Source organism: Trichoderma asperellum, chromosome 3 (genome assembly GCF_020647865.1).
Source record: "Trichoderma asperellum chromosome 3, complete sequence".
NCBI classification, from domain to species: domain Eukaryota; kingdom Fungi; phylum Ascomycota; class Sordariomycetes; order Hypocreales; family Hypocreaceae; genus Trichoderma; species Trichoderma asperellum.
This window is the reverse complement of record NC_089417.1, coordinates 2,742,241-2,763,301: the sequence shown is the minus strand read 5'-3', so window position 1 is coordinate 2,763,301 and position 21,061 is coordinate 2,742,241. Positions and strand designations below refer to the sequence as shown.

Here is a 21,061-nt window from a genome sequence, read left to right as displayed (position 1 = left end):
GTGATAGTGCACTTTTCACAATTGTAAGTGTATTTGGCAGAATAAATACATATGTTTATCCCCAAGAATTAGTGATATGTGATCATAATGCTTTACACGTAGTCAACTTCTGAAACGTTATGGTAATATCTGGTTTTATAGGCTTGAATAGCAGCGTCTAACTATTAAACTCCAAATTGGTATATTTCCTTTCCAGATTTTACTCTTTTTATGCCTCCTGTCCAATAATTATTCCGCTCGGAAGTTCTAATCCAACCGGCAGTCCGTGAATGAACTTTTCACGGAAAACAGCCCCTCGCTTCTCTGCCAGAGCCTGCTCGATATCTTTGTACATGTCATACCTGACCTACTGATTAGCCCATTATCAGATACCAGAGTATTTAGAGGTTTGACTTACGCATTCATTTCTTCAATGGTGAGCTTCTTCTTCTCATCCTCTACTTTGTATGTAGAGATGTTTTTGTTCTGTGAAAATCCTGTACACACGTCACATTTAGTGCTAAGTTGTCAACGATTATTACTCAGTTCAACTCACCAATTCTCTCATTGATATTGTAGGCAGCCTTTGCCGCTGCAGATTGCACCCTTGTCACCCTAGGAAGTCGAACAGTATCGTAGACAGCCAAGGCCTCCTGGACGTCTCCGCTGAAATATTTTTCGCTAAAGAGGATGCCAAGCGCAGCAGCATCTTCTATCGCCATACATGCGCCTTGGCTTTGATGGGGCATCATCTTGGATTATGTCAGTTCAGCTACTCTTCAATGGCCAATTGAATTGCATAACCATACCGGGTGTCCTGCATCACCTAACAAGCAGACCGTGTTTTTGTGAATATAAGGATAAGGGTCACTGTAGTATTAGGGTCAGCGAGGCGGTATATAGGTCGCATCACCGTATTCTATACTCACTGTACCCACAGCCGCCACGGCTGGATCTCTTTTCCAATCTTCAGGTGTGACAGCACCTGTGAGTCAAGGTTTGGATACGGCGCAAGCAACTCTTCCACTGGTCTATCTTCATGGCCCCAGGTATGTGTAGAGTAATCACCAACTGATCGAGGGAAGAAGCAATAGTACGACAACAGCTTGCCTCCGTTACATGGCGACAGAACAATCTTGTCCCATTTGCCCTCCTGGCCTCCCCAATATTCAAGCGCACTGTCCTGCGAGTAGTCAACGAGACCTAGCTTGACAGCTTCTTCTGTGGTAACGTTTGCGTGAAGGCAACTTTGCTCGGATGGACGTTTTGCTGGATGAATGCCAATCTCGCCGCGGACAACTGACCCGATGCCGTCTGCGCCAATGATGAGGTCGTGCCGGGCAACAACACCGTTAGTAAATGTTACTTTGCCAGCACTAACATCAATCTCTTGACACTATGCAGTATAAAATCAGTCCTGTCAATCTTTGGCGCATACTTGCTTCATTCACTTACTTGGTGATTCACTTCTAGCTTCGCTGGTATCCCTTTCCCCTCTTCTCCCAGCGCAGAATCCTTCAACATGGCATGCATGTACTGTCGGTGAAACATATTGTAGACATACCCCCACCTCTCTTCATAATCTTCCAAATCATAGACACTAACCGGCTCGCCCGTCTTCCAATCGCGATTGATCAACTTCTTTAGAACAACCGGATCCCCCTTTGCAATATCAACACCCCATTCGTGAAGCCAACGTGTGCCATTTGCAGCGCATGAAACTGAAGCGCCTACTTCGCCGGCGAAATCGTGCTTCTCATAAATAGTGACTTCATGGCCGGCGCGACGGAGAGCAATAGCAACAGACATGCCGCCGATGCCACCTCCGACGACTCCCACATTGAGGCGTCTCCATCCAGAAGGTATACTTGAACCCATTATGAGAGAGAAAGAAAAGTTAGGGGTAATTTTAAGATGATTACGTTTGCTTGTGCAAGCTACGTTTAATAGATTCAAATATCAAGAGGGAACTTGGTGCTGGGCGAAGCTGAAGTTTATCTATTCCGTGTCTCCTCGTATACACCTATCCGTAGAGCGGCAAATAACTCTACGCTGGACTTTGTTCGTGTATGCCCGTCAGCAAATCCTCCGTCGTTATCTCTCTCCTTGCGCCGCCATTCACGTCACCTCCTTATTAGAAGACGCCGAACTGGGAAAAGTTGGCAGGCTTATCACGGATGCTGGCGGCTATGCCCCCTGGACGCGTAGATAATAGGTGCAATAGCCGCCACAGGGTTGGCACATGCCGCAGCTTAGAATTTCAGTCTTATCCGTTTAACATGTTAGGTACCCGTTTCAGTCTTATCCGTTTGACGTGTTACTCGTCATTAATCAAAATGGCTAACGCGTACGAACATGCATGTACAGATATGCCCAACATGCCGTAGTCAATGTCTTATGCAGCTACACCATGCACTTAGATGTACTTTCCGCTTGCCGCCCAAGGTCCTTTAATACAAGGTATACGATACATCGCAAATGTGACATTTACAAAATATCCTAAATCGGCTTCTATATACGTATCCTAAAGTCGAATCGACAGTTGTCACTCCTGAATAGATTTAGCTCCGCAGCTCCGTAGGCATACGTAGCATTGGCCATATGTAGAGACCAATTTTTCATCAAAAACGCATAGCGCCGCCGATGCAAGATTAATCTGATCCAAAAACTCTTGGGCTATAAAAAGGAAAGCTATCCCACTGAGACAAGTCAAGGCTGTCCCACCCTCGCAACATATCTCCGTCCATCTCGGTGGGTTGGCCCGAAATATCTGTGATCCAAACGCCTCCAATTTCTCCATTTGCTGGCTCTGTATTATTTATAGGTAGAATCATATCGTCGCTACCATTGCTGTTGCTATTGTCTTGACTAGTGTCCCCCTCTTTGCTGAAGGAGATTAATTTTCCGACATATCTGCTTCGAGGGCGTGTAGGCAACTTCGTTCGCTGCTTCACGACTGCATCAGATAGTAGGGTTAAAATTCCTGAATAATGAGCGGCCTGAGGGCTTTGAATGCCCAAGAAGTCAAGAACATCTTTCGCGCTGCGAAAGGCTGTTTCAACTTCGTAATCGAGCTCCCGTTTGGCAAACATGTCGAAGCCAAGGATAAGGCCAGCGGCAAAAATAAGTGCCCTAGATTTGTTATCAGCCATGATTTTTACATTTCATGCAAATATCTCACTTCATTATGCACATATTACCAAGAAGTAGTCCTGTTTTGTGTGCGTCCGAGCACGTTTGTACAAGATATACTGCCGCATCAATGCATGCGGACGCCATAGGTGAAGAAGAAGGTGTCGCAACACCCTGTCGAGACGTAAGGTTGGATATTAATATCGGTCGAGTAACCAAAGTTATGGCAAAGTAGTAGAGACAAGCGATATGTATACTATCCGTCGCCACTTTGCGTGATGGGGAGCCTTTTTTGGAAGTGAGAGGATTTCGTAGAAAATTGGGAAGGTTTTGACTCCAATTTTCAATTTTGGTCAGAAACTGTTCCACAATAGCGGTGGATGCGACTTTCTTCCCATACAGTGCTTCAACGCTCTCATTAATAATAGTGAGTATATTATACGACGCAAATAAGCTTTGACAGTTTCTCGTGTCTAGAGGCGCAGATGATCCAATGATGGTGGTGTCGAGTTCTGCCCTTAAACCAGCTGTTGCAGTTGGTCTTCCAAGGATTGAACATACAAGCATGTCAAGTACGCAGAGGCTCATCCATGTTCGCAGTCTATTGAGTTCGTAAGCTTAAGTTAAGGGACGTTTCTGAACAAAGACCCCATTCAACATACCTCAGCTGGCATAATGGGTTTTTTAGGTCTGCATATGAATGACGGCTATGCATCCCGAGAGCAACTGCAGCTCTTGACGCAATTCCCAAGTACATGAATGCTGTGTTTCTTCGGCAATGTCCAAGCATATAAAAGGCCATTAGAAGAAAGGCGCGCACCATGTCGACAGTTGGATCCTCCAGCATACCTGAAAACGCGCGTTTCTGTGCTTGCCGAAAATATACTGATCCGATTTGCTGCGCGTCCATTGGAGATTTGCATTGCGCTCCAATAGCTACCACGAGATCAATTGAGGCATGTTTATACAAACCTACAGATTGGGATGCATCGGTTCGGATTTTCACAAGGATATCTTCAACCTCCAGCGGTCCAAAGATATCCAGCAGTCCGCCAGTCTTCATAGATAATCAGCATTGTAATGATAAAAAAAAAAGGTCGGGTACCATGCTTACAGCAGCTTCAAAGATGCGAGCATAGAGCAAACTGCTTTCTACATCTAGATTATAAGTAGTTGACTGCAAGTCATTCGCATCCGCCGCAGCAGACGGCTCTGTCTCCAGCATACTATGACGCTTATCATTATGAGAGAATTGGGAGGGCCCGATTTGAGCTGTCACAGTATCTCTGATGAGCTGAAGAAATGACAAAGAGGCCGCTTTGCCGATATAAACTACAATTATTTCGTTAGATGGACGCAGGCCTAGCAGAGCAGCTTGTGAGTAGCCTACCTTGCTCTCCCCGCAGGTTCAGAAGCATGCGAGCATGAGACTCCGGTCCTAGAGTTGGAGATCCAGAATTTACCGTAAGCTGCGGTGGCTGTTGTGTGGATCCGGAGATAGTCTCTTCTGGAATGCTTATTCGAGAATCAGATGGAGTGGGAGGCTGATAATCTACATCAGCATCATTGTTCATCGAAATCGGATCTGCCTCTGGACACCAGTCTGGCGGAACAATATTGGCGAAGCCATCTCGGCCCCACGCAGATTCATCATCTAGAGTATTGTCTCCACCATCCGGCGACGACCGGGTCTGCTCCGGCACAGAGGCTCTTGACCGAGGCGGAGGCTTCTTCCTCGACCCTCGAGGCTGATGAGTGAGGAAACACGATGCCCCAATGCCGCGTCTCTGGCAAGCGGTGCAAGGCACCGTAGCACTGCATCGCTTCTTAGAAGCGCGGCAAAAGTTGCACGCCTCTGCGGCGCGCTGACGCTGGCTTGGGTGAACCTTTGGCCGTGGCATACTTCAGGAGTCAAAGCCCAAGACAACGGCTAGGGGATATCCGCTCTAGCCTGATCGCAAAGGAATTGGCTTTTAAGAATGGGTAACGGGTTCCGGATGCACCAAGCGCGGCTTGGGATGTCTCTCCTTGTGAGCATGGCGGGACAGGGGCCATCCCCAGATATCGGGCTGTACGGCTTCTTGATCAATTTTGTCCCTGCTGGATGCCCCCCCTGGACAGCGATGACGCGGTTGGTCTCAGGTCCGGTGAGTAGATGGAGCTGAGTTGTAACCAACGCCTTGTCTGGTGACCAGCAATGGTTGAGTTATGGCCGTATCCGCCTACAGTATTATCTTGCCATCTACTGTGCGGCAATATTCCTTGGCCATCTTCCCCGCATCTTCGACCGGCTCCAGGCCGTTAGTTTGCATCTGCCGTTAATACCCACCGCTTCTATACTCCATCCTCTCCAATAGACCGTAGGGAAAACCCCCGCTAGGGCGGAAGTCCTCCATAGCCCCTTCTGCTATCTGTTAGCCTCGATCTACATGGAGCCCTGCTTTTGCATCAGAAAGCAATTATTGGTCCTCAGCCGACATGATGCGGAAGAGGGACAGCATTGGGGCGCGCGGTTATGAGCTTCGCTCGAATGCAGATGTAAAAGATAATATCCCCCTCCCCCAAGGACTGGCATTTGAATTCTTACTTATACGTAGCATCCATATCGCTTGTTTGTCTCGAGTAATAGAAGTTCCATCCTTGTCGCAAGTTCCTTCCTTTCTTTTGGCTGCATATCTTGAGATACCCACATCATCAACAAAAAGAAAATAACACGAGAAGAATAATGCTCGGCAAAGTAGCTCTGGAAGAGGCGTTTGCCTTACCTCGCATGCAGGAGAAGACGAAATGGTGGGCCTCACTTTTTGCCGTCGACCCTGAGAAGCACGCGCAAGAAATCACAGATATTACCACTACGCGCATCGCCTATATGGATAAGCATGGCGTCGGCTATACATTGCTTTCGTATACAGCACCAGGCGTACAGGACATCTGGGATGCGAAAGAGGCACAAGCCTTTGCCGTTGAGATCAACGACTACATTGCGGGCGCAATCAAAGATCATCCCGATCGATTTGGTGCTCTAGCGTAAGTACATGCCATACCTCTTCTCTTATTCCGTCTCTTCGCGAATAAAGCTAAATTCCAATCCCAGTACACTTTCTATGCATGATCCCACAGAGGCAGCCACCGAGTTAAAACGATGCGTAACGCAGCTGGGCTTCAAGGGTGCGCTTGTCAATGACACGCAGCGCGCCGGTGCCGATGGGGATGACATGGTTTTCTATGATGGGCCTGAATGGGATGTTTTCTGGTCCACTGTCACTGAGCTAGACGTTCCATTCTATCTTCACCCTAGAAATCCCACTGGCACTATCTACGAAAAGCTATGGGCCAAACGAAAGTGGCTCATTGGACCTCCGCTTAGCTTCGCTCAGGGCGTCAGCCTGCATCTCCTAGGAATGGTCACAAACGGCGTCTTCGACAGACATCCCAAGCTCCAAATCATTATTGGCCATTTGGGAGAGCACATTCCGTTTGATCTCTGGAGAATTAATCACTGGTTCGAAGACGTGAAGAAGCCACTAGGTCTTTCATGTAAGAAGACGATTCGAGAATACTTTGCACAGAACATCTGGATCACCACAAGTGGTCACTTCTCAACGCCCACGTTGGAGTACTGCATTACGGAGATGGGTGCAGACCGTATTCTTTTTTCCATTGACTATCCATTTGAGTCTTTCAGCGATGCTTGTGACTGGTATGATGGTGTATCATTGAAGAATCCCGAAGACGTGAGGAAGATTGGCAAGGATAACGCAAAGAAGCTTTTCAAGCTAGGAGCGTTCAAAGATTCAGCATAATTGTATAAAATGCAGCAGATATATTAGTCATTATAAACAGATTTTCGAGCTGAGTGAGTGACTTTTCTAAATACTTTATGAACGCAGCGTGATGAGTCTATACATTGTTATCTATTAAAAATTACATTCCATGCAACCACATGGGTACATGTAGTTTCGTTGCTTTTTGGGCGAGTTTTTAAGTGTAGTATACTAGGTAACATTTTCAGATATGTCAGCTTGCACTTGTGCCGGATTTCAGCCACATGGCTGGTTGATCTATTCGATTTCATGAGATTCTGAATCCATGGGCAAGAAAGATCCAGCAGTTCGAAGAAATTGGGAAATGCCTTTACTGCAAGTGGTCGCATTGTGTTATGATTACACTATATATATAAAATTAAGCTACGTTCCCGCATGAAACGGCGAGATGGCCGAGTTGGTTATGGCGTCAGGTTAAGGCTACCTTAACAGCAATTCCTGGTGGAGCAATCCGCGTGGGTTCGAGTCCCACTCTCGTCAGCTTCTATTTTTGCTTTTGCCAATTGCACAACTGGAAGGTCTTATTGGGCTCTTCATTTCCATGATTTTTTTCCTTATTTGAGGGAGATTTCTGGCCATGGATATTGTGTCTTCATTATGTATAGGTATAGTATCGGCGTCCATATTGATCAACAACTCTCTATAATCTCGGTTCCGTGTATTTTGCAGAGTCGTTTATCATTCTAGCCAGCTTATCTATTATACGATGCAGGACATTGACATCTATATCATGTTATTGATATGGAAATAATATTCCATGAACTTGAACATTGATGATTAGTACTGGCTACCCATGTACTTATGCATATAGAACACATGTATACTCAAGCTATTGCACTAAAATCCTTAGGCAATATGACTCACATATATTACGTATTTATTTTTGATGCATCCCTCTGCCTTATATACCATCATCTATAGGATTTCTCCATGCCCTACGAGGCTATAGCCTTTTTGGTGTTGAAGACCCTTTGTTGCTATCTTTGCGGGAAGTAGATGACGAACAACTCGGAGACCGACCTCGCAGCCGAGTATCTCTTGATGCAAGCCGAGATTGTCTCGGCTTTCAGTTGTCTCATTCTGGGAGGATATCACACTTTGGGCGCTCTAATAAATAATAATACATTTATGATTTATGATTTGTGATAAAAAGAATGTTACGCTTACCCGCTGCGAATTCTTTCCATATTGCTGTTTGCTCGCCACTTTTATAGGGTAGACTAGTAGTTGCCAACTAGAGCAAGATTTTGTGGGCGCTACCTCGAGGTCTTATTATTAAAAAAAAAAAAAAAATCTTTCTGAAACAGCTCATTATTATTAATTATAGGGACTTAAATCAGGCAGCGGTTTTTCTAGCCTGTATATTGTCATGATGCCTCATATGTAGACCAAAAGATTGCGGTGGCCCTGTGGCCATCGGCACAGGATAATAAAATCACAAGTTTGCGTGCAACTTTAATGGAGAGCTGAGACCCAGGCTATTGAAGGGGATGTACGGAGTGCCCCGTAGGAAGGGAACTAACTCCCCGCTGCCCATCGGACAAGGCCTAATAAGCTTCTTGATATAAGATGCTCTAATAGTACTAGGCACCATTTGTCGTCGATTGTAAGCCGTTGGTAATCCCAACGGCATTATTCAGGGCTGTGATGAAAATATCCGAGAGAATCAGGACAATGCTTGTTATCATTCACATTCGACCGTGCTTCTACATAGAATTTTTTTTTTTCTTAAAAACTATAATCACGGAGACATTGGCACGCTTTTACTAGTAGTATCACGGAGACTTCAAAACGCAACCTTGATGGTCCACCTCCGTCTTCTGTGCCGAAGCTAGCACCGGAATACGGGCCCACCTTATAAATCGTGCCTGGCCAGTATTGAGTTAGAACGGCTTCTATGTCCGCTTTAACGCCTATTGACTTACCTTGCAAAGCCCACTTAATGACTAATAGCAACGAATGGAAGTTAGTAGCATATAGCCGAGTGGCATCGGCGCCGTCCTCGGCTCGCGTTTACATCTTTCGCCGGGCCTTGCGTGGTCGAAATCGGCTGTTGACGTCAGCTGAAGCCCCTAGCAATCGGCACAGTTGAGCCGGATTGTGGATCGGAAACAATCAACGGCAGATATTGAAAGTAGCTTGGTTAATTTTCACAACCAATTGCTGGCTTGATATTTCTGTCGAGTTCGATTTAGCGGTCGACCAGTGTGGAAAGTTTTGTTCCGGCTTTCGGCTGTGTTGTTCGTACAATAGTTATATATATATAGATGTTGCCACTCCCACGATGGGTCATTGTTCGGGATTTGGAGACGCGCTAAGGATATTGTTGTGGCTTTTTAATGCACCCCACGTGCTATAATCTTCAAAATGCCGGACGAAGAGAGCATATCAAGAGAGAGTATATCAAGTAGCAACAGCATAAACGACAGAGAAAAAGATGACGAGCCAGATGGCCACCGTCCAGCTCTCCATGAGACTCAGTCCAATGTGTCTCAGAGTAGCAAGAATCGACCTCGCGCCCAGTCGGCAAGCAGCTCAGGCTTGAACCGGCCTCTATCAAGATCTATATCAAGACGAGAGACGGTTCTGTCAAGAATTCGCTCTCGAGCAGATGTTCAGTTTACACATCCTCTTGCGCATATTAAGACGACAGAGGATGAGATTGTCACTTTCGATGGACCCGATGATCCCTACCACCCTCTCAACTGGCCTACGCACAAAAAGGTGCTTACAACGGCTCTTTATGGACTTGTTACCATGTCGGCCACATGGGCCTCCTCATCATATTCCGCTGGTACGAAGCTGGTCGCCGAAGAGTTTCATGTAGGATCTCAGGTCGCTGTGCTTGGCACGACTTTATTTCTCTGTGGCTTCGGAACGGGACCGTTACTGTGGGCACCGCTGAGCGAAGTATACGGCCGACGTGCTGCAGTGATGATTCCGATGTTCATCTCCATCGCCTTTAGTTTCGGCACTGCTACAGCCAAGGACCTCCAGACGGTAATGCTGACTCGATTCTTTGGAGCTTTCTTTGCTTCCGCGCCCGTCACGAATACTGGTGGCGTCTTGGGTGACCTTTACACCCCAGCTCATCGCGGTATTGCTCTGGCTGGGTACGCCATGGCCGTTGTCGGTGGGCCGGCATTAGGTACGTGAATCATCTGCCTCAAAATCATAGCCTCATCTTGAAGAAGCGACCTTGCTAACGAATATTCCAGGTCCTATCGTCTCTGCTGCTGTGGCCGAGCAGCCATCTTTAGGGTGGCGCTGGACCGAATACCTCACAGGAATCCTGCAGGCCCTCGTTCTCATTTTTGCAGTCATATTCATTGATGAAAGCTACCCCCCGAAACTTCTTGTCTACAAAGCCCGCCGACTGCGCCATGAGAGCGGAAACTGGGCTCTTCATGCCAAATTCGAAGAATGGGATGTTAGCGTGAAGGAGCTCTGTAAGAAGTTTTTGATACGGCCTATACAGCTGCTACTTACGCCTATTTGCTTCCTTGTCGCCTTGTATGCTAGTTTCTGCTACGGTATATTGTACATGCAGCTGGGAGCAATCCCTATTATATTTGGAGAAATTCGTGGCTGGAATCCTTTGGTTTCAACGCTGCCTTTTTCGTGCGTCTTTCTGGGAGCAATTTTTGGATGTGTTGCCAATATTTATAACCAACTCATCTACAACAAGGCATATCACGCTGCCGGCAACCGTGCTGTCCCAGAAAAACGACTTCCGCCCATGATGATCGGCTCCATCCTATTCAGTGGCGGACAGTTTATGATAGGCTGGACCGGTGCCCGACTTGATATTCATTGGATCGTTCCTTGCATCGGCCTCGTGTTGCTAGGAACTGGCTTCTTCACCATCTTTCAGGCTGCACTCAATTACCTGGTGGATACCTTCCAAGCCTACGCTGCATCAGCTATTGCAGCAAATACATTCCTCCGATCTTGCTTTGCTGCTGCCTTTCCCTTGGTCGTTGGTCCCTTGTTTCATAACATCGGCGTTGGGCCAGGCTCCAGCATCACGGGTGGGTTTGCGGCATTGCTGATCCCAGTCCCGTTTTTCTTTTACAAATATGGAAAGAGGATTCGAGCTGGCTCCAAGTGGTCAAAGGCCTCGGTATACGACTAAGCTGCGAGATACCTATAACAAACAACTGGATATTATTAATTTTTTGAATCAACGAAGTGGAGGAGACATAGAGAAGAGAATGACGGTTTTATTCCCCCCACTCTTTTTTTTTTTTTTCATTTTTTATATTAGAGCTCAAGAAAGGATGATTTAGACGATGGCTGGCGAATGGGAATTTATAGATAGACTTATGCATTAGGTGCAAATATAATAATGAGAAATTTTGATACCCCATGTCAACTACGAATGATTCATGTTTGCAATGTTGAAATTCAACTGTTAAATGGTTATGTAGCCTGGAATAAGTATATGTGCCCTTGTTCTAAGAAGAGCATTGTAAAGCATTGTGTTGATATTCCGTTCACCGAGTCACTTGCGGGAGGGGCTATCAGGACCCATGGAGAACCATTGCAAGCGCTTCTTGTCTTGTGTAGGCCCGTTGAGAGGAAAGAGTCAATAAGAAGCACGCTATTTAAGAGGCTTCGGGCATGTATCGACGTGTATATGAAGGTATGTATTCTCGGAGTACGAACATGCACTTCTGACATGTTTGCCACAGGGAGGAGGTTGAATAGAGAGAAAATAAGCTTTATATAGGAGCCTAAGCTGTTCCCAAGAGCGGGGCCTTTTTTGAGATTTGACAGAAATTGTGATAGCCACGGCTATGCATAATAGCGCGGCTAGGATTGTATCTATGGCGATGCATCTCCGTATCATACTAGTGGGGTTGGCGTGGCTGTGTGCATGTATCCGCCTCTAAGCCCACCAATCTCGCAGGCATCCATCGAATCCGCCTCGCAGAGCCTCAATCTTTCAATTGGCGGTGCACAGAAAGGGGAGAACAGAACCCCCCCAAAAACACGATCCTGGGTCTCACACGCGATCGAGCCGAGGAGCCTAAGTCTTGTTGCGTATTCTGAGGCCACCCAGGTTGTGCTTCATCCTGTCGGTGTGCACGGCGCTGGACACCCCCAAACTTTAGCCAATGTTAGTTCACGGCACTTTCTCAACGATCCCATCGGCACTTCACAGCACATCTAAGAGTATGTAGCAAGTCTCTGAATGTAATTTCACCCAAGGTTTGCAATCAAGTTGCGAGCCTCTATTAGTTTTCACTGGACTGGGCTTCGGTCGTCCATTGCTGGGATTCGTTTCCTGGGGGGCAAGGTAACTTTAGAAAACGTAGAAAGATTGACATGACAGGAGAAATGCCGGCCTCTGCAACTCTTCCAACATGGTTTATGGCTATTAGATAACTGTAGAACTACCTAGTGCCTATCAAGAATGTCACTTCACGCTACCAAACATCATCTCATATCTCATGGCTGCATGTCGTTGATACCACTATGTACTAGGTAATCATCCATGCACATAGTCCTACGCTTTACGGAAAACGAATTAGCAAGAGCCAGCTCATCAAGCTGTTACAAGAGAACCAGTAGCGATCTGAGAAGAAAAGTAGTCCTAAAATATTACCAGGTGGCTGCCTGGGTTCTTGCGAGACTCGTGCGGCTTAATTGGTTGAGGCCTCTCGATCTCACGGTGGCTGCCTTGCAGCTGCCTAGCTGCTGCGGCGTGAGTCACGACTTCGCCAAGAGGGAGGCTCCTGGTTTATACGAGCAGTTCGAGTGGTATAATATGTCGACTTTCTTCTCATCAAATAATCATTTTACTCCATACTCACTCAACCTCTCTCATAAGCCTTCCATTTCCCCTTCTCCACCGCCGTCTTACAATATTTGACGACCAGACTCAACAATGGCTCGCACAAAGCAGACTACCAGAAAGCCTATCCCCAGACGGGGTGGCCGATTTGGTGGTGGTAACAACGGCAATGGCAATGGCAATGGCAATGGCCGCTCAGCACGCTCATATGGCCCTCATGATCTCGACTTCATAGCTCTGCAAGAGGAGGCAGAGCGCCGCGAGCGCATCCTTGCCGATCAGCGTCGAGTTGCGGCCAAGTGGCGTCCTAAGATCCCTGAAGTTCGCAAAGTCAATTTTGAAAACTTCAAGAACCGTTTTCAGGGCGAAAATGAACCTGATTATGCTATCGATGTCCTCATGGCTGGCCCTGGACTTCAAGGTCAGATCCGTCGCGAGCGTGCGATTCGCCGGAGCGAGGAGACAGCCCGTGTGCGCAAGAGCTTCTATAGCCTCTATGATGCTGGAACCGACCGCCGCAAGAAGATTGACCCCCTAGATAAAGTCAAACGGGAAAAGAGGAATGAACTCCTCTCAACCGATACAGAGATCCAGCGCGTTCGCGTGCAGTCACAGCCCGTCTTGGGACATCTGACCTCCCTGTTGAACGATACAGAGTCAAGATCTACCCCTCGCACATTCATGCGGCCGTTTAAGGCCCTTGTATACTTCCAGCCTAAGATGAAGGACATTCTTGCTACGCTGGAGGAGAAATGGGCAGACTATGAAGAGCTTGATGAGCACTCTGATGCTGCAGATACAGCGGCTAGTGAAGACGCCGAGGTCATCGTTGAAATTGACAGCAAAAATGACACTGATTCAGAGACAAAATCTGACGCAGAAGGTGATGAAGACGACAAGGATGATGTCGAGTCGCTTGCATCGGTTGACTCGAACGTTGACGAAGACTTTGACAGCCTCATGGACAGCCCCGAGGCTCTGAGGGACATGCGATGCTACGTCAAATTCATTGACGAAGAAATCATGCCTCTCTACCAACGATTTGAGGGTAGCACCGCCGAGAAAGTCAAATTCGACGACTTGTGGTCTCTTTTCCGAGTCGGAGACCTGGTCTACATGCCAGCCGCTGTTGAAGCTGGTGGCCGATATCACGAGGTTTGGCGCATCTACAAAATCCAGGCGCCGCAGCCTGAGACGTCTTACCCCAAAAACGGCTGGGGATTTTTCGACGAATTTGACGACATTGATGACCAAAACAAATTCAAGATCTCAGCTTACTACGTGGATTACGATGGTACTGCTTTCGGCGCCGTGAAGACCAAGTTTGAGATTGAAGGCTTCGCGGGCGAACGTTCCATCGACTCGCTGCCCTGTTATCCAATGCGCTACCAACCCGGTCACGAAGAGCTTATCAGTGGTTTGAAGGGCCAGGGCCGCCAATTTCTGCATTACTTGGAGGATCGCCACCAGCAACACAACGCGTGGACCTTGACGAGGAACCCGCCCTCGCACCGCAATGAACCCGACCAGGAGATCTTAGACAACGAGTACTATGAGAAGATGCGCCACCCGGAATTCGTTGAAAGTGATGTGATTGTTGACATGACTGAGGCGTACCAGAAGATGCCCAACTGGCGGCCCGATTTCCACCAGTTGGCCGTCAACAAGGCTGTCCGTTGCGAGATTGCAGATGATGAGATACCAATCCAGAAATGGTTTGATGGCGTGCGCCAGAACAGGTCATATGTGCAGAAAGAGATTATCCAAAAGGCAGATGGCATCGAGAGCCGCCAGCGCCGAGACAATCTCGCCGTTGATACCTTTTTGCGCAACCGCCTTAGGGGATCTCGAAACTTTGAAGCAAACGCGGCAGCTCAGAAGCTACGTGATGAGGATCTTGTCTTGCTCCCCAAGCGTATGTTCGCATATGCCCTCCGAGAGCGTCGTTTCATGCCTATCGACTTGAACCTCCTCAAGCCTATCAGACGCGAGGTTGGAGTATTTGAGAACCTCCGAATTCATGGCGACTACAAAGATGTTGTCCGCAGTCTAGTCATGTCCCACTTCCGCAAGAAGCAGCTAGAGCGGCGATATGTTGACGCTGCCACAGAAGGTCCAGGACAAGATCTAATCCAGGGCAAGGGCCGTGGACTTGTCGTTCTCCTGCACGGTGTACCTGGCGTGGGCAAGACTGCGACTGCTGAAGCTGTGGCTATGGAGAATAAGAAGCCGCTGTTTGTCATTACCTGCGGTGATCTTGGTCTCTCGCCTCATGAGGTCGAGTCTTCACTGAAGAATGTCTTCCGCCTTGCGCACTTGTGGGACTGCGTGCTCCTGCTTGATGAGGCAGATGTTTTCCTCTCGCAGCGATCGAAGTTGGACATGAAGCGAAATGCTCTTGTGTCCGTGTTCCTCCGCGTGCTTGAGTACTACAATGGTCTCTTGTTCTTGACAACTAACCGTGTGGGCACTATTGATGAGGCGTTCAAATCACGTATCCACCTATCTCTGTACTACCCTCCCCTCGATAAGACTCAGACAACTGAGATCTTCCGTCTTAACGTCGCTAAGCTCAGAGTGATGGAGTCTGAGCGACACAAGATGACTGGCGAGCCATCAATGGTCATCAAGGATGATGAGATCCTTGAATTTGCCGCGAAGCATTACGAGGATCTCGCGCGATCTACGGGTTGCTGGAACGGTCGACAGATCAGGAACGCTTTCCAGATTGCGTCCAGCCTGGCACTGCACAACTACACCAAGAATGCGGATATGGCTCGTGCAAAGGGCCAGCTGCCACCTGCAGCTCCAGTTTTGGATAGAACGCTGTTTGACAAAGTACAGATGTCGACACAGAGCTTCGATAAGCATATGAAGAAGGAAGAGGGCAAGTACGACGATGAGATTCCGATGAGGGGAACGTTTGATGATTAAGTGATGATGAAACTATGAATGGCGCCTATGTGGGATTATGTTTTTGAGGAACTTTGTATTGAGCTTATAGTAACGGTCTGAAAATTACGAATTTATCTACACATTGATTCTAAATAGGCCCTTGAACTTAGTTACTTTGTGAACGTAGCTACGCCCTTTGGCTTATAGTCCTTGGCGTAAGATGTCGGAACAAAAGTTCCGCCTGAACCACTGTATACGCGCCAATACTAGCGGCCTAAACCTATGGGATACTCGTGAGATGGACTCGAGCAAACTCTTGTAGCTGTATACCTACCTATATGCAGAAGGATGAGATTCAAGAGCCTTGTAAGATGGGCATAACGGAAACTAAATACGGCTTGGCGAGAACGAAATATAAGACGCGAAAGGCCGTTATTACCGGCACTAAAATCACGGGTTATTATCATCGCGAGCGGGCCGAATTCCCGCATGTTAGAGTTGAAAAATGCGGGGTGAAGCAGCCAGGGGTCTTCTTTGTGTTGATTAGGGAGCCCCTTAGCGAAGCTGATGCTAAGACTCTATCGCCTAGGGTTAAATATGAAGAATGCGAGAATTTCGCCGTCATCTTACGATGATACGAAACCGCTGTGGTAGAATGAAGTTAAACTACGAAGCGGATCTCTTCTATTTGACCGAGATGTTTTTGCTCGGTCTCGCGAGATGACGCCGAGTTGAGTATATATATAATACTACACACCTTCGCTTTCTTGCATACATAACTTGCAGACTACATCGTCTACTAGTAACACTTGTCTGTCCATAGTTTGATTCGCTACCTATCGTTCTTGGTATTATGGGGGCGTTACGCTCCTTTGTTATTCTCGGAACTCTTGTGTCTCCAGCTCTTTCCACCGCAGTTCCGCTTACACGACCCCGAGCGGTTGCAGGTCAAGGTTGGTCACTGCAGTCGGGAACATGTCCTGCCGATACAAAATCCTGCGGTAACGAGTCTTGCTGCCCTTCGACGTCAAACTGCCAAGCTACCGGGAATGGTGAAGTGGAAGCCTGCTGCCCTACTAGTAAGAGAGTATTCTGGGTTGCTAGTACTTCTACACATACTGATCATGCTCTACAACATTTAGCAAGTAATTGCCGAGGCAGTGTTGAGGGTGCACCAAGTTGCGCGAGCGCTGCTTGGTCGTTATGGACGGGAAGCTTTGGGAATGGATTTTGCTGCGAAGTCGGTTTGACTGGAGCCTTTGTTAACGGAGGATCGGTTGCCGGTATTTGCGTGACCTCTGTTCCTTCCGGATACTCTATGGCTTCGCTGGTAAGAAGCAGAATCTTGACTGTGAGAAAAAATCGACTCATGAGCGTAATTTTCAGGTTAGCAAAGGAACGGGAACTCCGGTTACTTCTACCCCTCCAACGTCGTCAACTTCATCATCTGCCCAGACGACGACTAAAGCAAGTTCTACAAAGTCGACTACTTCTGGACCAACATCAACTACAGTGCCGAGAGCGGTGTAAGAAACCTTTTTCGTTTTTCTTCTTGAGAGTGGTTATAAAAGTCATTGTGAGTGTATAACTGAGCTAATTGAATAATAGATTCGCTCACTATATGGTCGGATCGATGACGGCAGCAGAAGCTGTGCAGGATGTTACAGATGCAAAAGCAGTAGGCTTCGACGCTTTTGCTCTGAACACTCATGATATCACAGATCCCTGGGCTCTGGAAGCGATAGGGTACCTGTTTGATGCCGCTGACCAATATGGCTTCAAGCTATTTATGTCGTTTGACATGAGCTGGCATACTATCTCTCCATCGCAGATCCCATCGTTCTTGCTCAACTACACTTCTCGCGCTTCTTATTACACCATTTCCGGCAGGCCTCTCGTGAGTACTTACGATGGTGGCTTCATTGCAAACTCCGACTGGCTCTTGGGCTTTAAGCAGCCACTAACGGCCCAAGGCATCAACCCATACTTTATTCCCAACTTTGGCGACTGGAGTGGCTGGCCGAGTAACTTTTTTTCAACTTATACTGTTGCCGATGGTGTCTTCAGCTGGGAGTCTGCGTGGCCTGCTCCAGGTACCACCATATCCAATGTATCTGATAGCGTTGATCAGAATCTTCTCCAGCAAGCACGGGCCGCTGGTAAAGTATTTTTGATGCGTAAGAGTCCCCAATTACACGCCTCTTTCTTTATATTTCCAGTGTAAGTGCTAATGAGGCACCTGCTATGTAGCTGTGTCCAGTTTCCAGTTCAAATATCTTGGCCCTGGCCAAGACTGGTACCGCATTGGAGAAGTCAACTTGCCACAGCGATTCGAACAAGTGCTGGATTTGCAACCAGATTTGGTAGAGCTAATTACCTGGAATGACGCAGGAGAAGGGCATTATATCGGAAACTTTTTCCAGGGACAAATCGATGGCTCAACAATTGGCAACTACGCCAATGGATTCGATCATACAGGTTGGCAACAGCTGGTGTCACCATTCATCAGGGCATACAAAGGCGGCACAGCTACAAGTGGCAGTCAGATCCTGCCTCCAGGATCGGGTCCTGTGGGCTCATTATGGTATCGCACACTGCTGACCAGCGCCAGCTGTTCATCCACGATTCAGAATTACCAACAGGGCCAAGACACGGTTAACTTCGCTGTCCTGTTGCCCTCAAGTGGGTACACGATCAAAGTGTATAGTAATAACGGGCTAATTGGCAGCTTTGCTGGCACTGTTGGGCTCAATTACCGCGCTGTGCCTGGGCTGAGCGTTGGTGGCGGGCAGTATATCCAAATTGTGAATAGCGCTGGTTCTGTGGTTGCATCGGCCACGGGTACGAAGCAGGTGGCGGCCCAGAGTTCTAACGCTACCTGTAACTGGAATTACGAGGTCGTTGGCCTCTCATAGGTCATTTTGTTCCTCAATAGAATAAAGTCGAAATGTTGAGGACCAGGCTCATGAACATTTTTGTTTTGTAATATTTTGTCACCAGTATCCCGATTCGAGCTTTTGCTAAATGTCTGCTGTGTTATGTGAAATGTGAATTTGCCAGCTGATCATAGACACACTTGTCGTGTCTAAAAGGCCACAAAAGAGCTGAAATACACCCGAAATTTGCATTTGTAACGACGTGTACCATGCCAAAAGTTATCGCCCCGATGTCAATAATTGCATTTGTCCGCTCGTTTTGGTCTTCCTCTTGAACAAAAATTACAGAGACGCCTACTTGAAGAAAGCATATATGTAAAGCTGTATGTGGACGGAAAACAAACAAATATTAGTATATATGCTCTGAGCTACTGATAGATGGATAAATCTTGTCACAAATACTAGTCCCTGCATGTCAATGATACGTTTAGCATCGAGACAAAGAATGGTGAGTCTCTCAGTGTTATTTTAAGCCGGATTTATGCTTCTATACAAAAATGGTGTAGATCAACAGAATACATACACGAGGAACTGAATAGAGAAACAACCATGCACCGATTCTGGAAAAAAAAAACGCGACGTGTCATAATGGCCCAAAAATGTATAGCATCATGCGCAGCGGCATGTACTAGCTAGCTTTTCGTACTCATTCGGGCGACCGACCGATCCTTGTGGAACCTGTCTATATTTCCACTAGTCGTTGCGCCTAACAATGGGTGCTGGCGAAAAGAAGGAATGACAAAATATGTACATGTACATGGATATGATTCACGATATGTCTTTCAATACCAGTTGGTAGATCCAAAACAATACAAGCGGCTGCTTAGATTGCTTCATTTTCAGTATTCCGCTCTTGCTGACCAACATATTAAAAAAAATAAACTATTGAAGCGGCTAAGCCGGAATACAGGCGGCGAGTGTGACCCTACAACATCGCCTCGTTGCCTCATTATTCGTATTGATCGGGAAGGTCACAGTTATGAAGCGAGCGGGGTTTGGACTTAGGCTGTTTTAAGACTTTATGTCAATGTAGTTTTTAAAGAGAATTCTGTCATGTTCACGTGTCAGGGATCTTCACGTAACTGCCGACGTTCATCTTGCTTGGCACCAATGCCATGCTCCGTTCGGATCTCGAGTCAACAGGTAAAATATTGCCTTAAACAGCCCCCTAAATGCCGGATAATGAAATATCCATCATACACTTAGTCTTGCATAGCCACAACTGTTTCAGTTTGCGAGAAGAGTATTAAATTAGTTACTTATGCATTTTCTATCTCTGAGAGGCACCAATCGCCTCAAAAGAAATGATAGACATCAGATTTCTCTTGCTCTCGGAGACGAGATCTTCAACAGCGACGGGCCGACGTACAACTGCCCTTGCTAGCATGACGTGGCTTACGGTGGCCATTGATGGTACCCAAATTACATAAAGATATTGCAAATAGGAATGCGGAGAGTGATGTTTTGGGAAGTAATCCATGGCCCTAAGGATCAAAAGAGATTGAGTCTCCGTCAGTCTTACCCCTTCAGTTGTCATGTCCGTCTGGGGTGCATATGAATTCATGATACGACTTCACAATGCGGGGATAGATGCATCTCAATTTAGATGCGGGGGAGTAAATGTCAATTACGATGTGAGGTTTACTCTGGCACAAGATGAGAAAGCACATGCTTGCAGAAGAGAAATGTCCTCGGCATCCTGCCTTGCCTATGTATCTATAAACTATAAAGTATAGCGCTGCCTGCCTTTGAGTTGAATTCATTTCATAAGTCATTAACAACAAAGTTCTCTTTGACAACTTATATCATCAAATAAGTAACGCCTATTCATAAGAAACCTATCTATCCATTCTCTAAAATGAAGTTCACTCTTGCTCTTGCCACCTTTGTTGCCGCCGTCTACGGCCAAACCGTTGGCGACATTCCTTCATGCGCTATTCCTTGTCTCGACGCTGCGATTACAAAAGATACAAACTGCGCAACTACTGATTATGCATGCGCCTGCAAATCTTTCAATGCCATTGAGACGGACGCCACTGCATGCGTTGTCGCCGCTTGCGGCGCCGATGTTGCTATCAGTACGCATATATCTTCTTGGTTCAAGAGGCGTGAAAGCTAGTTTTCCTTGCTAATGCTGACTTCTTCTACTTATAGACCAAGTTCTCCCTGCCGTTCAGGCTCTCTGCGCCGCACAGTAAAAGTTTACGGGCGAATATCGGAAGCGAAGGTTAAAAGCTGGACGCTTGATGTATATAACAGAATTAAATGGCTGAATAATATATACAATTAGTCAACTTCGGTTATATTGTTCCCCAAAACTAGATTTTGTGACACAATGTTACTAGCTGTATTTATTGCCTGTATGTATATTGTTTGAAATGTTCGGGACATGATTACTTGGCTTTTTTTGTAATCCGCCAATGTCTTCAAGAACAATGTAGATTATTCTAAGCCCGGCTATGGTTACAACGTCGATAGAGCGTCTTGCTCACCAA

General features: G+C 46.9%; 7 protein-coding genes and 1 non-coding gene across 8 annotated transcripts; 6 read left to right on the top strand and 2 right to left on the bottom strand.

Annotated features, from left to right (window-relative positions):
• Positions 1-8: 8 nt before the first annotated feature.
• TrAFT101_005498 (uncharacterized protein) lies at positions 9-1,909 on the bottom strand. Its single transcript, XM_024906963.2, has 6 exons — positions 1,435-1,909; positions 909-1,375; positions 789-849; positions 536-731; positions 398-476; positions 9-341 (listed from the first exon to the last, which is right to left on the bottom strand). Exons 1-6 carry the CDS (start codon positions 1,855-1,857, stop codon positions 209-211), a joined length of 1,359 nt encoding a protein of 452 aa, XP_024757300.1. The 5' UTR covers positions 1,858-1,909; the 3' UTR covers positions 9-208.
• A 456-nt stretch (positions 1,910-2,365) lies between these two features.
• Positions 2,366-5,270, bottom strand: TrAFT101_012024 (uncharacterized protein). Its single transcript, XM_024908686.2, has 5 exons — positions 4,502-5,270; positions 4,226-4,443; positions 3,774-4,168; positions 3,161-3,712; positions 2,366-3,111 (listed from the first exon to the last, which is right to left on the bottom strand). The coding sequence occupies exons 1-5, from the start codon at positions 5,010-5,012 to the stop codon at positions 2,631-2,633; spliced, it is 2,157 nt and encodes a 718-aa protein (XP_024757301.1). The 5' UTR covers positions 5,013-5,270; the 3' UTR covers positions 2,366-2,630.
• Positions 5,271-5,466: 196 nt separating this feature from the next.
• On the top strand, positions 5,467-6,999 carry TrAFT101_005497 (uncharacterized protein). The gene is made up of 3 exons (XM_066127495.1): positions 5,467-5,649; positions 5,709-6,138; positions 6,206-6,999. The coding sequence occupies exons 2-3, from the start codon at positions 5,837-5,839 to the stop codon at positions 6,912-6,914; spliced, it is 1,011 nt and encodes a 336-aa protein (XP_065983606.1). The 5' UTR covers positions 5,467-5,649; positions 5,709-5,836; the 3' UTR covers positions 6,915-6,999.
• A 318-nt stretch (positions 7,000-7,317) lies between these two features.
• TrAFT101_005496 lies at positions 7,318-7,415 on the top strand. The gene has a single exon. It is a non-coding gene; the product is annotated as a tRNA-Leu (tRNA).
• A 1,824-nt stretch (positions 7,416-9,239) lies between these two features.
• TrAFT101_005495 (uncharacterized protein) lies at positions 9,240-11,306 on the top strand. Its single transcript, XM_024910738.2, has 2 exons — positions 9,240-10,083; positions 10,154-11,306. Exons 1-2 carry the CDS (start codon positions 9,303-9,305, stop codon positions 11,068-11,070), a joined length of 1,698 nt encoding a protein of 565 aa, XP_024757303.1. The 5' UTR covers positions 9,240-9,302; the 3' UTR covers positions 11,071-11,306.
• Positions 11,307-12,755: 1,449 nt separating this feature from the next.
• Positions 12,756-15,849, top strand: TrAFT101_005494 (uncharacterized protein). The gene has a single exon (XM_024908687.2). It carries the CDS (start codon positions 12,829-12,831, stop codon positions 15,667-15,669), a length of 2,841 nt encoding a protein of 946 aa, XP_024757304.1. The 5' UTR covers positions 12,756-12,828; the 3' UTR covers positions 15,670-15,849.
• Positions 15,850-16,236: 387 nt separating this feature from the next.
• On the top strand, positions 16,237-18,630 carry TrAFT101_005493 (uncharacterized protein). Its single transcript, XM_024910739.2, has 5 exons — positions 16,237-16,709; positions 16,773-16,960; positions 17,017-17,156; positions 17,239-17,807; positions 17,881-18,630. The coding sequence occupies exons 1-5, from the start codon at positions 16,484-16,486 to the stop codon at positions 18,543-18,545; spliced, it is 1,788 nt and encodes a 595-aa protein (XP_024757305.1). The 5' UTR covers positions 16,237-16,483; the 3' UTR covers positions 18,546-18,630.
• Positions 18,631-19,673: 1,043 nt separating this feature from the next.
• On the top strand, positions 19,674-20,880 carry TrAFT101_005492 (uncharacterized protein). The gene is made up of 2 exons (XM_024905447.2): positions 19,674-20,644; positions 20,721-20,880. The coding sequence occupies exons 1-2, from the start codon at positions 20,425-20,427 to the stop codon at positions 20,762-20,764; spliced, it is 264 nt and encodes an 87-aa protein (XP_024757307.1). The 5' UTR covers positions 19,674-20,424; the 3' UTR covers positions 20,765-20,880.
• The last annotated feature ends 181 nt before the right edge of the window (positions 20,881-21,061 follow it).